This window comes from Pelobates fuscus, chromosome 8 (assembly GCF_036172605.1).
Source record: "Pelobates fuscus isolate aPelFus1 chromosome 8, aPelFus1.pri, whole genome shotgun sequence".
NCBI lineage: Eukaryota > Metazoa > Chordata > Amphibia > Anura > Pelobatidae > Pelobates > Pelobates fuscus.
This window is the reverse complement of record NC_086324.1, coordinates 101,667,072-101,681,245: the sequence shown is the minus strand read 5'-3', so window position 1 is coordinate 101,681,245 and position 14,174 is coordinate 101,667,072. Positions and strand designations below refer to the sequence as shown.

Below are 14,174 nucleotides of genomic sequence, written 5' to 3'. Positions count from 1 at the left end.
CCAATTGGATGTGAGGAGTAGCCCTGTGGAATGGATCAAAATGACCTTTTTCCGTGGTTTTGGGTGACCGTGGCCACTTGAGTCGTTGGATCAAACCATTTTTTAATTTTTTTTTATTAAATAGTTTTCAAGTTCACAAAGTACATTCGTATGACATGATATACATTGTACAGATTTGTACAGAAGTGAAGTAACTTAGTTAAGCTGTGATACATACAACCAGTATTTTGTACGATTATGAACAATTTTTAATTTTTATGAGTTAACCGGGGGGGTTGGGGAGAGGGGGAAGTGGGGATATAGGTAGAGAGAGCCAGGTTTGGAGTTCTATGCGTTCCGGCAGTGTGAGTGGTTCGGCTTGAGCCGCTTGGGGCAGTCACCGCCCTCTTTGGTGTGAGTAGTTGGTATAGTTGTTGGCCTGGTGCGACCTATCTCGGTGTCTTACATTCATCAAACGTTTTACATTTGTCGTACAATTATCCTGGCATGAGCCAGTCTAGTTTTATGAGCTCGGCTGGCGAGACTTCAAAGCAGATTCAATCCTTGTGGGTGTTAGGCCATGGCCCCTGAAGGTGTCCCACTGCTGCCAGGCTTTACTCCAAAAAGTCGCCTTAGTTGGCAGAGCTGCTCTGCATGAGGATTCATAAAATTTGGTTGATTCAATTAGATCTAAACACTGTGTTAATGTAGGTGCTTCCAGTTTTTACATGATTTGCTTATCATGGCTAAAGCTGCTATGTTAATCTGGCAGATCACATATTTTGTCGCTTTGGTTAATTTTGGTGGGTAGTTATGTAATAACAGACAATCTGGTGTGTTAGGTAGGGTGATTCCTGTGCTGCTATAGATCAGCGAGGCTATCGCTGTCCAGTACGGCAGTAGTAGTTTACATGTCCACCAGATATGGAGCATGGAGCCTGTCTCCACCGCGCATCTCCAGCATTTATTTGCTACTGCCGGATATATTTGTTTTAGGCGTGTGGGCACCAAATACCATCGGTATAATATTTTCCGTGATAATTCGGTGTGGTTTGCGCGAAGTGTTAGTTGTTTGGGGGTGCTAAATATCTTTCGCCAGGTTTTGTCTGGGAAGGACCGACCAAGGTCTTTTTCCCATGCTTCCACAAAGGGATATCTGATATTTAATTTGTGTGTTAGTATACTTGAATACAACATGGAGAACGTTTTATGCGCTGGCGTTAGTCGAAGTAAGGTTCGCTCGAAGCTCGTCAGCCGATGCTCATTTACATTATCATCCTCTGTCACGTAATGTTGTTTTAACCATGATGTAATTTGTAGGTATGAGAATTCGGCTACTGTTGGAAGGTTGTATTGCTGTTGCATTTCTAGATATGTCAGTAAGCGAGTACCTTGGTAAAACTGATATAGGGAATAGATCCCGTGTCGCTCCCAGATTTTGTAATTTAGGTCAGGGATTAGTGAGCCTAAGGACGAAATCAGCATGGCCTTCGAGTATTGGATGTCTGAACAGCATTTGTGTTTGTTCCTGTCCCATATGTGGATTGTTGTTTCTGTGGTTGGTAACATTGGTACTTTCTTAGGTCTGATATGTTTAGGGGACCACATTATGGATAGGATTGTGTTTGGGTGCATTATGTCTTGTTCTATCTTCACCCACTGCGGTGTTTTCCCATGAGTGTGGATTGGTATTATGCTATTTGCGATGGCGGCTTGGTAGTAGAAATGTATGTTTGGTGCATTCATCCCTCCATCAGTAGTTTTTTGGTATAATATCTGCGCTCTAACTCTCGGTACCTTGTGTGCCCATATAAATTTGTTAAGTATCCGCTGCGCTTCCTTAAAATAAGTGTTAGGCAGGAGTATAGGCAGCGTGCGGAAGAGATGCTGAAATTTAGGGACGATGACCATTTTTATGGCCGCCAGCCTGCCTGTCCATGAGACATACTTCTTGTGCCAACTATCAAGAGTCGCCCTTACTTCCTTCAGCAACCTTAGATAATTTGCTTTGTATATACTTGGTTTGCTAGGTGTAAAGGCCACTCCCAGGAATGTAAGGGTGTCGGATGTCCAGGCAAAGCTATGCTGGGATTGCAAGGTTAATAGCTCTTTTCGTGGCATATCGATTCCCATAGCTTGTGTTTTATTGATATTGAGTTTATAATAGGAACATCTACCGTACTCCTGCAGGATATTTAAAAAAGTTAGAATGGATTCCTGCGGTTGCGTGAGTGTAAGAAGAACATCATCGGCAAATAGTGTTAGTTTATATTCATTGTTTTTGATGCGTATTCCGTGTATATCTGGATTGTTCCTAATTAGTGTTGTGAGCGGTTCCAGGGCAAGCACATATAATAGAGGGGAGAGGGGGCATCCATTAGATATGTGGAATGGGGCAGACGTGAATCCCCCTCCCGCCACCTTAGCTGTCGGGTTGCTGTATAGCGCCTGGACTGCTGATATAAACTCCTGTGGGAAGCCATATTTTTGCAGTACCGCTAATAAGAAGGGCCAGTGCAGCCTGTCAAATGCCTTTTCAGCATCAAGTGACAGGAATACACCGCTTCCTCCCCGCAATGATTGCATCAAGTTGAGCACCTTGCGCGTTCCATCACTACCTTGTCGACCCCGCACAAATCCGACCTGGTCATCGTGTACAATCAGTGGGAGAATTGTTGATAGTCGGTTCGCATATATCTTTGCAAATATCTTTACGTCCGTGTTTAAGAGGGAAATCGGGCACAGGTTTTGCCCCTTGTTTGGAATTTTCCCCGGTTTGGGGAGGGTCGTGACGTGTGCCATAAGCATCTCTGCGGGTGCCTTCCCTTTTAAGCTCATTACTGTGAAGGTTTTTAATAGTTGTGGGACCAGTGTATGTGCGTATGTCTTGTAATATATGTTTGGGAGTCCGTCCGGTCCTGGCGACTTCCCAGGGGGGAGTGCCAGTATCGTTTAAACTATCTCCTGCTCTGTTATGGGGGCCTGGAGTATGTCTATGTGAGTCTCTGCGAGAGTTGGCATTGTGATTTTAGCTAAAAAGTTATCTATGTCCGTTTTTGTGGGTTGGTACGTATGGGCATCCTCTTTCAGGTTGTATAATTTTGAGTAATATTTTGCCAATTCATCCACTATGTCCTGGGGGTTATATAGTTTATTTCCTGCATTGTCCAGTATGTAGGTGATCTTTGTGTGTCCTTGTTTGAGTCTTAGTTTCGTAGCTAGCAGTTTGCCTGTTTTGTTATTCTGGTGGTATTCACATATTTTCAGTCTTTGCATTAGGTATGTTGTTTTGGCCATGGCCATGTCATTTAGTCTTTTAGTAAGGTCGGTAATAGTTGTAAGGAGGGCGTTGTTAGGTCGGATGTAGTGTTGTGCTGTGGCATCTCTGAGATCACGTAGTAATGCCACCTGTTCTTTGTGTGCTTGTTTTTTAAGGTATGAGGCTTTGCTTAGAAATAGGCCGCGCATGACTGCTTTATGGGCCTGCCACACCATCATGGGGGACGTCCCTTTATTGTCATTATTTGTAAAGTATTCGGTGAGTGCCGTGTGTGTTTCAGTACGGAATGTTTCGCCCTCAATAATGATTCATTAAGTCTCCAGGGGGCAAAGCCCTTGGACACAAATTGCGTTGTTATGGTTAGGAGATTTGGTGCATGATCTGACCATAGAATGTCGCCGATCTCACTGTGGGTCACCTTCTTCAGAAGGGGGCCTGTAGTCAAAATGTGGTCTATTCTCGAATGCGTTTTATGCGCCTGTGAGTAGTGGGTATATGAGCGGTCAGAGGGGTGTAATGCCCTCCAGGTGTCATACAGGCCAAACTCAAGTATTAGTTTGGTCATGGATTGTCATTGTGGCTTAAGGTGAAGGTGTCTAGAAGATGATGCGTGCAAGGACGTGTCTAATTTATGGTCTAGCGTGTGATTAAGGTCTCCGCATATCATCGTGAGATCTGTTCTAATGGGGTTCAGCTTGGATAAAACTTTGTGTAGGAAGTTTCTTTGTTTGGAATTAGGACTATATACATTCACTATTGTGTAGGTGACGTCATTGATTGTGCATAAAATCATATCTACCTTGGCTATCGGTTATGAGTTTGAGTAATTCAAATTACAGGGATTTGTGGATGAGTATGGAGACGCCTCTGGCTTTAGAGGTGTGTGCCGCATGAAATTGCGTCGGGTATTCCCTGGTGCCAAATGTGGGGACTCTGAGTTTAACAAAATGCGTTTCTTGTAGGCAGACAATGTCTGCGGAAGCTCTTCTAGTAATTTGCGTCGTTTATGGGGGGTGTTGAGGCCCCGAGTGTTCTGGGAGTAAATTTTCATATGAGGGCTTGCTAATGTAGGTGAGTGGTGTGTCAAAGCCATGTTCGTGTTGCGTTTGAGGGTTGCAGCCAGCGAGGGTCTTGCCATTTGTTTGGTCGAGGTCTATTGTCGGAATCGGTTGTTAGGGTCGTATTCCTAAGCTCTCCATAGGTGCGGGAAATAAACTTGGGGGAGTGGGGAGGGAGGGTTGGGTCATCAAACAACCCGGTGGTGGTGAAGGTTAATCTATACAAGTTGCCCCGCCATGGGGGAATGGTGCCTATGGCGTGCACCACGGGGTGTCCGTATCTGACATACAGTTTGCGTGGCTACTCGGGCTCGATGTGGATATAGACTAGGGAGTGGTAGTGGCTAAACCTCAGTGTGGGTGACCACATGCAATACAGAACATTAGGCGGTAGAATAACTCAGTAACAGTGAACAGTAAAACATATCAAACATAACATTTGGTGAGTTGGTTGGTATCATGGGTGGCAAGGTGACCAGCCCCAACTGTATCTTAGCGGATGCTATATGCAAACATCTGTTATAGTCCCATGTGTCTGGGTCGTCTGCCCCCCGAAGGTGAAGAGTGTCTATCACCAGACCATTGTTCCCCCATCCCTGCCCCGCTTGTGTGCGCCCTCGCCAAGAGGGAGCAGAGGGCCGCGGTTACACCCACCCCACTTCAGGCGGGTGGTCTGCGCGGCCCACCGGTCCCCCGGGCCTGACGCACTGCATTATCAACTTACATGCCCTCACCACAAAATTAATAGTGGGCTTGGACAGGTGCTATGTCATGGGTCATACTAATGATCAATAGGTCATGGTGTACTAGGTTGGTTGGGTCTATGCAGATGGGAGTACTACATGTTTCGCTAGGGTTGCAATACTTGCGTAAGTCGGCAACCGGGAAAGTTCACAGTTGGTCTGGGTTTTCCCCGTGTTTCCGCTCCACCTATGCCATCTCCCACTCTCGGGTAAGCTTGGTAGGTGAGGCAGGCAGTGTCTTTAAGATTGACAGCTTGAGGCCCCAAGCTTGTAGAGATTTGATGCCTTCTTCTGGTAAATGCAGGATCGTGAGTGTCCCATTTCTCATAATAAGCAGTTTGGTAGGATACCCCAAGCGGTATCTGATGTTATGTTCCCGAAGGGTAGTTGTCACCCGCTGGGAGGTTTTCCTTCTGCGTAGGGTTGCTGCTGACAGGTCTGCGAAGATTTTCACCCCCACGTAATCGGTTGGTAGGGTTGCTGTGCGGCTATTCTTAAGGATGATTTCTTTCACATGATAATGTGCGCGTAACAAGTGTTAATAATGTGCCGACTCCGCCAAGTGTTTGGGTCGTGGAACCCTATGGACCCGGTCCAGTAGGAGCATGTCAGCTGGCACGTCGGGGGCCACTGCATGCAGAAGGACGCGGGTGTATCGTGGCAGATCATCCGGCGGGATAGTCTCCGGAACTCCTCTCAATCGGAGGTTGTTTCGCCTGGATCTGTCCTCTGCATCCATTGTTTTCATTTCTAATGCTTCAACCTGTTGCTTTAATTGTTGCACGTGGTCTGCCAGGTCATTGTGTGTCGTTGCATATTCGGCCATTTTGGTCTCTGTGTGGGCAGTTCTGTTTCCCAAATCTAAGATGTCTTTGCGCAGGGTATCTACACTAGTTTTTCCAGGAGTGTATCAGCTTGTGTGAAAGGGCGTCCAGGGCTTCATATAAGTGGTGCCTGGTGATTGTGTCACCCTGTGTGGTCTCTCCTGATTGGGGTGGTATATTGCCTTCATCTGACGATCCTCCGCCATCTTGCAATGCAGCTCGCATGGTCTGTGCGGGTGCACTTGATTTCTGGCCGAAAAACTTCAGCTTGGCTTCTTTGGACGCGGTTTTCCTGTTCTTGCTTTGAGACATGTTTGTTTTTAGAGGTGAGTAGTGAGGTTTAGCTTCTTAATGCCGCTAATGTGTCGAGCCCTTTCGCCGGAGCAAAGATTCACGCGTCCATCTTGCTCGGCGGTTAGCCACGCCCCCCGGATCAAACCATTTTTAAGTGAAATTGATATTGTTAATATGGAAGTGGAACATCCACATTACAAATTACAATTGGGGAGGCAAGACTCCTGACGCTTCCTGGGCTCCCACTTTTGGTCCAATCTCTCAAACCAGGGTCTGACCTAGAAGCAGGCCAGTGTGCGCACAGCTTAATGGCACCATAACCACTACATCACCATGAAGTGGTTTTGGTACCAAGTCTGCTCCTGCAATACAAAAGGTTTAAAATACAAAATAAAAAATAAGCTTATGATACTGTATAGACAAATGTTGAATAAGCATGTCACAATGCTAGTAAGCCTGTTATAGTTCGGGTCATTTATTTATTCCAAGTAATATTTTCAATTCATTTTAAAATTGAATTGTAAAATACAGTACTCTACATTCATTTTCTTTATGAAAGTCCTTCAGAGCTTGACTTGAATGTAGTAGGGATGACTCGAATCATACATCTCTATGGTTTATATTCAGAATTGTTGTTCGTTTGATTTTCCTTTGTTCAAATCCAATTTACTTATATTTAGAAAGTAATGTTCACTATTGTTCGTTTTTTTTTTTTAGATTACAGAAATAAGTTGGTTTGGAGTTGCTGGCTGGCTTGGCCGGGGTGGTTCAATGTTGGGGACTAAACGGTATGTACCAAGGAAAATATATCTAAAAAGTAAGAGCAATGAAACAGATTTTGATGTGTATTGCAGGTTTTATGGTAGTGGTTTATAAATGCAGGGTTTATGGCAGTGGTTTACAAATGCAGGGTTTATACTGTTTTATTGGGTCCCCAATAGTCAGACTCAACATATACATCCAGGTTACTACCCAGAAGTAGCTTCAATAGTTACAATGTTAGCTTAGAGCTTTTAGTACCATAAGCTGCCTGTTGTAGTTCTACATGAATGGAGTATGATTTGTTGGTACATGCAAGGGTTTGGTTTTGGGGTGGAGCGCAGGAGTCTTCCTTTTTATATAATTGCAAGCTCACAAACCCACATATGCAAAGTTGTTTTGCAAATATTTTTTGTTTTTTCCATTCATGGAATTTCCAGTATTTATTTATAAATATTATTTCTCTTTTTAAGTGAAATATAAACTCTGTTTTAATTGTAACTTTTTAACCCACAACTGTATTACAAAAATTAGAAACAGTAGTTGTTAAGTAATATCACCAGTCTGCATATACCAGAGATTTCAAGTTGTAGTACAGTACAGCTTTTGAATTTCTATAGTGGAAAGCAGAAAACAAACTACAACTCTAAGACACCCATGGTGTACCGATAAACCATGCTCTGCATTAATTTGTAGCATTATCCCCCAGAATTTGTAGCATTATCCCCCATTATCCCCAGGAATGGCGCACCCCCCGACTACTTAGTTCTAGAGACATCTGACAGGGTCCTTTATGCAAGACACAGGCTCCCCCCGTAGCCACCCCCTCCCTCCCCCCAATCATGACCTGTTGGTCGCGACATAACAGCCTCACACTGGACTGACCATGCAGACGCAAGGAATAACCCCAGGGGGACAGCCGAACTAACGACATAGGACCTACCAATAACCCGTCATGCCGAGCAGAACACCCGGACCCTGACCCACACCCCACTACAACGTGACCTTACAGAACGTTAATTGAGGATGCTTAGCTACCGACATCAGATTAGAATCAGGTGGGAAACGGACATCTCACTGAGTACGCCACACACTGTATCACGAATACTAGATACTGAGTTCCTGCAATTCTGCAGGCAAACACACTTGACATTGTTGGTTCTACCACCCCAGACTAGACCTGTGTAGACCTAGACCACTGGGGGTCTGATTTCTGTGGCTGCCCTAGCCCAACTAGGAGGCGGTACGGTCTTGAACTCTATCCAGTTACACAGGAACCCCGACTACCGGAGGCCTCCCGGGTCAGACCAGCACCGGACGCGGAACATACCACACACCTCCTGGTCATAAGACCCCAGACATTTGGGTGTCAAAACTCTCTTCTTACCTTACCTTAACCACACATCCCCCCCCCTCCCTAACAGCTCTCGGGGTGCGCACGGGCAAGTCTGATCACCGTAGGATCTGCACGCGCAACCACACTTACACAATGGCCTATACAGCCGCACCCCTTCGCATCCTAACACAGAACTGTCGAGACCTGAACAGGCCTGAGAAGCGTTTGCATCTTCTACGGGAACTTAAAAGTAAACAGGTCACGATAGCACTGCTGCAAGAAACGCACCTCAAACCGACAGATACACACAGATTAAAAGATAGACACTACCCAGCCAACTACCATAGCACCCACCCTGCTGCGTGAAAGGCAGGGGTAGCGATACTCATAGCCGCTAACACCCAATTCAACCAGACCGACCAAATCGCAGACCCGAATGGTAGATTTCTCTTTATCAAGGGCATGGTATCACGGAAAACCTACACATTCGCCACAATCTATGCATCGAACGCAAAACAGGCAACGTTTTTTACGCAAGACGATTCACCAACTGGCAACATTTACGGAAGGAACGCTTATCATAGGAGGGGACTTAAACGCACCGCTTGACCCACTAATCAACTCATCAACCTGCTGTGCCCAAATCGCGATCAGGGCAATAAGGAAGACCCTGCGAGATCTGAGACTAGAAGACGCATGGAGAGCCTTACACCCGACAGTTCGGGTTTATACGCACTACTCAGCCATACACAGCATAAGCGGACACAACTAGAGGAGCAATATCGCTCTCTATTAGAAGCCCGCCGGCAGCTAGCAGAACTGGTAGCCCGCAAACACCACAGAGCGACACAGAGGTCCAAAGCCTTTTTCTACATCCACGCTAATAAAAGTGGGAGGCTACTAGCCCGTATGATCCGAAACCAACAGGCATGCACTGCGAACAACCAAGGGCACCTTCACACAATTCCTGGAGGAGATAGCCAACGAATTTTCCACGTATTACCAATGATTGTATAATACCTCACCAATGACATCCGACACTCAACGCGCAGAACTGATAGAGGCTACAACACAATACTTACAAAGATTTTGACCGGACGGTCGTACATCAGAGGAGGCGGACCTACTGGAAGCCCCAATAACCACGGAAGAAATACAAGCGGCGATTAAGGCAGCGAAAAGGGGGAAAGCGCCGGGACTGAATGGACTCTCGGCGGGATATTCTGAAATTCTGAACCCACACCTAACGGCTGCCCTCAATCAACTCCAGAAGGGGGACAAATTCCACCAGGAAAGCCACAATCACTGTGATACCCAAACCTGGTAAAAACCCTGAAAGCTGCAGTAATTATCGGCCAATATCACTCCTTAACGCGGATGTGAAACTCTTCACCAAAGTCATCGCGACAAGACTACAAAAGTACGTGCCACGACTAATCCACCCTGACCAAACAGGTTTCGTACCAGGCCGAGAAGCCAGGGACTGCACCCTGCGGGCGTTTACCATACAGGCATTGGCCCTTAAAGAGAGAGCAGATCTACTAATGCTCTCCACAGATGCCGAAAAGGCATTTGATCGGGTAACGTGGAGCTTCATGATGGCAACATTGCATAAGGTTGGCCTGGAGAGAGGAATGATTGCCTGGATAGAGGAGCTCTACACTGTCCCTAGTGCCAGGGTACGGGTAAATGGAGCACTCACAGACCGCTTTACCATCCACAACGGCACCAGGCAAGGCTGCCCGCTGTCGCCACTCCTGTTCGCCCTTACACTGGAACCATTCCTGGACAGAATACGGCAAACACCAGAGATCCAGTGGTTTAGACACAAGGACCAGGAACATTAGGTAGCTGCATATGCAGACGATATGCTCTTTTTCGTAGAAAGTCCAATGCCGGCACTGATGGAGGAATTCGACACCTACGGACGGATATCGGGGCTGAAGCTAAATCAAACTAAATGCGAACTCCTGAATGTGGCAACCCCAACGGCAGTGAGAGAACGGATCAAGCGCAGATACCCCTTCCATTGGTGCACAGAACAGATGCGCTATCTGGGAATTTGGATCCCCAGCAACCCGAAAGAGCTATATACCAGGAACTACACTCCCCTCCTACGCACGATACTGCTGGATCTGAAAAACTGGAACTATGACCACATATCATGGCAAAGACGTATAGCAGTGATTAAAATGAACATCCTGCCACGGCTGCTCTATTGCTTCAGCACTATTCCATGGCACATACCCCCGGACTTCTTTGCGACACTCAAAACGGCGGTAATAAAATACGTCTGGAGAGGAGAGTGTCACGTATTCGTCCGCTTATAGAAATGTGGTTAATGACATTTATTGTCCACACAGGAAAAGTTGTGCCGAGCAGCAACCTAATCCACAGAAGGGTTAATGCTGAGCAGCAATTGTGCAAATGAAACCTGGTGTCACGTATTCATCCGCTTACAGAAATGTGGTTAGTGACATTTACTATCCACACAGGAAAAGGTGTGCCGAGCAGCAACCTAATCCACAGAAGGGTTAATGCTGAACAGCAATTATGCAAATGAAACCTGGTAACGGACTTTGGGGTCAAAGGCCGGTTACAGCCTATCAGAACTAAAGGAGGGTTATTTAGGCCCAGTTCTCAGCCTGCTCAGTGCCCTGTCGTGGTTTCCCTTGTGGTTGTCAGAGAGCCCGTTCCTGTTATCAGTTTTCTACCTGGTTTTTGACTTTGGCTTTGTTTATTGACTTCTCTATATTCTGGTATCCTGACTCCTGGCTTTCCTCATCGCTGCGTCCCTTTCTGTGTTCCCTGACCTCGGCTAGTATTTTTGACTATTCTATGTACGTTAAATCCGGCCATTCTAAGGACCGGTAATACGTTACTTATTTGTTGTCCGTGCCATACAGTTCTACGTGCTGGATCAAACAGTAATCCTGACAAAGAGAGAGGACGACACAGCTATGACAAATTATGCCTGCCCAAAGCCTGGGGTGGACTAGCACAATCAGACTTTCGCAAATACTTCCAGGCAACGGTTCTGCAGCGAATTCGGGAATGGCAGACGGCGTCCGAAAACAAACTATGGGCAGCCCTAGACAGAGAAAGCACAAACAGGGCTCTCCGCATGTATATCTGGCAAGGCTCGGGAAACGCGGCACAAAAATTGGGCAACAAATCACCCATTGTACAAATGCTAAAGATGTGGACATTCCTGAGAAGGAATCAACACATTTCCCCCCAACTGAGTCCCTTGATTCCGATAACATACAACAGTGAGCTAGGTGGGGGACTACACCGGTCCGCCTGGCCAATAGAAGGAGATGGAGACTACATACCGCTGACCGAGGCCCTGAGCAATACAGGTCTGAGAAGCCTACGAGAGTGGAGCACAGCAACACAACAGACCTTGATGCACATATTTCACTACGCACAACTGAGGCACTTTTACTACAACCAGCCCAACAGGGAAGCGGTGCACAGGGAGAAGACATGGTTCGAACACCTATGTGTGACCAACACTGACGTGGAGTATCAATCAAGCAGAGTATCAATCATCTATCAGCAGCTGATCACAGGAGACCACAAGAGGAAAAATGCGTTTAAGAGGCAATGGGAAGAGCTGACCGATAGGATATGCACGGAGGCACAATGGAAACAGATATTAATACTACAGCACAAAAGCTCCATAAGCACGAGGTATCAAGAGGTCAACTTCAAGTTGATCTCTCAGTGGTACAGGACTCCCTCTCTACTACACAGAATATTTAAGGGAGATGCGAAATCCAAACCGGACTGCACGCTGATTAAGCCATACTGGGAAGACATAAAAAGGGAAGTGACAACAATCTTGGGAGAAATACCAGAATTTAACATAGAAATGGCTCTACTACACTACACTGAAAGGTCGATAGCCCAATACAAACGATCGATACTAAGACACCTGCTTAACGCAGCAAAGGCATCAATACCAGCCAGATGGAAACAAACCCAACCATTCACCATGGCAGAATGGCTACAGAGAGTTGAGGAGATACACACAGCAGAGGCCTGATACGCAGAACTACTAGGGAGAGGCACCAAGCATGTCGACATCTGGACCCCATGATATGTCTATCTCTCACACCACTGAACTTAGGGAGGCACAGGAACACAACACCGCACCTAGGGAACCGAGATGCCCGGGCGCACCTCGACACATGTCCTCCTCACCCCACCCCCCTTTCCTAAGTTCCCCTCCCCCTTCACCCTCCCCATTTTCTTCACATTAATTTCCAAGGGATTCCACAAAAACAGTATAACTTATGTTCGGGAAGGCCGGAGCCGGGAGGAACCCTAATACTCTGATACACAATATCTAGACATGACATGAAGCAAAATAGACATGCTATAACGCCATAGGCAAAGGCCGAAAGGACAGAGGCAAGGACAGGGACAGGACCATAGAGACCCAGACTCCAAGACATAACCCACACATAGACTGATGAGAGGACAGGAGATTGGCAGCCACTCTATGGCAAATACGGGCGACTAGATGCGAATACAACTCGCATATGAACAACGAGATACACATAAGCAAAGTCAGACTCCCTAGAAGACGACAGATAGGAACACAAGCATGACAAAACCAGAAAGAGGCTTATTTTGCACAATAGGATGCATAGTTCACTTACGGAACTTAAACACGCTTATTTAGACGAAATAGTTAAGAATGTAACATAATGCATCAAAATGTCATTTAATCACACTTCTCAGAGTCTCACTGACTGCTATATGAAAGCGGACATACCCAAAAAAAAGACTAGTGGACAAATTGGGAAAGCTGACACGCCGCAGCAAGCGACCCCACTAGACGGGACCACACACGATCTGACACATTGACGGGAGGTACAGAGCTCACACATCCCAAATCGGACCATCAACGAATACACACAAGACGCACAGACAATATCCGCATCAAGTTTAACTTTGCCCAGGTTTAACAAAGTAAGAAGGGCAACACAAAGCCTTAATACAATAATTTCATGAACACCAAATTAGCCTCAGCGGCCGACTCAGTACAGAAATACGAATCGGGTGAACCCCGAAAACAGACAGCACTATGTGCAAGATTGCACAGCCACCCTCAATGTCAATTGTCAACTCCAACACACACCTAGTTGCACGCCACAATTTTTGTGAAACTTCACGTAACTATGAAAGCCACTACCGATGAAAGAGATATAATGTAAAATTGTATAATTGAAATTGAACTTGTTTAACGGTAATTATTGCTCCTACCCTTCCCTACCACTCTTTATTTCTGTACCCGAATTGAACTTGAAATAAAAATTGTCAAATTTAAAAAAAACATTTTTGTAGAATAATCTCCTAATTGCTATTGAAAATAAAGAGAGCATAATAATTCACTTACACTTACACTTTTCCATGCAGGACAGTAGGGGAGAGAGATAAAATGAACTAAATCCTCAAGTGTGTTTTGATCTCTTATGACCAAGAGGAAGAGAACATTGAGCTTCAGATCATGTAACAGTAGTATTATGATTTTTTAGTTCCTTAAAAATAATTTTTATACTTTCTAGAATAGTTGAAGAAATTTAAAAAAATCATTATGTATTTTTATATATTCTTTTTTTTTAGAACTCTTCCAAAGACTTGCATGCTGCAGATTGTGGAGAATGTTAGAAAATATAATATTCATGCCCTTCTGGTTATTGGTGGATTTGAGGTAAAATGGAAATTGTAAATACAATTTATATATATTTGTTGTCATTATATTGAATAGTCCTGGAGAATATTGTGTTTGTTTTTTGGGAGGCTGGTGGGTTTGGATTTGTACAAAATGTTTACTAAATGTTGTCTTTTTTTTCTTTGAATAATAATACTTAATTATATTTCTCTAGT

The 14,174-nt window shown here is 45.3% G+C and overlaps 1 protein-coding gene across 1 annotated transcript in view; it reads left to right on the top strand.

Moving 5' to 3' along the window:
• PFKL (phosphofructokinase, liver type) overlaps window positions 1-14,174 on the top strand; it is a 273,062-nt gene that overhangs the window by 216,175 nt on the left and 42,713 nt on the right. Inside the window, exons 14-15 of the mRNA XM_063430198.1 lie at window positions 6,896-6,966; window positions 13,911-13,998. Coding sequence (XP_063286268.1) covers window positions 6,896-6,966; window positions 13,911-13,998 — 159 coding nt within the window. The remainder of the gene's footprint in view (window positions 1-6,895; window positions 6,967-13,910; window positions 13,999-14,174) is intronic.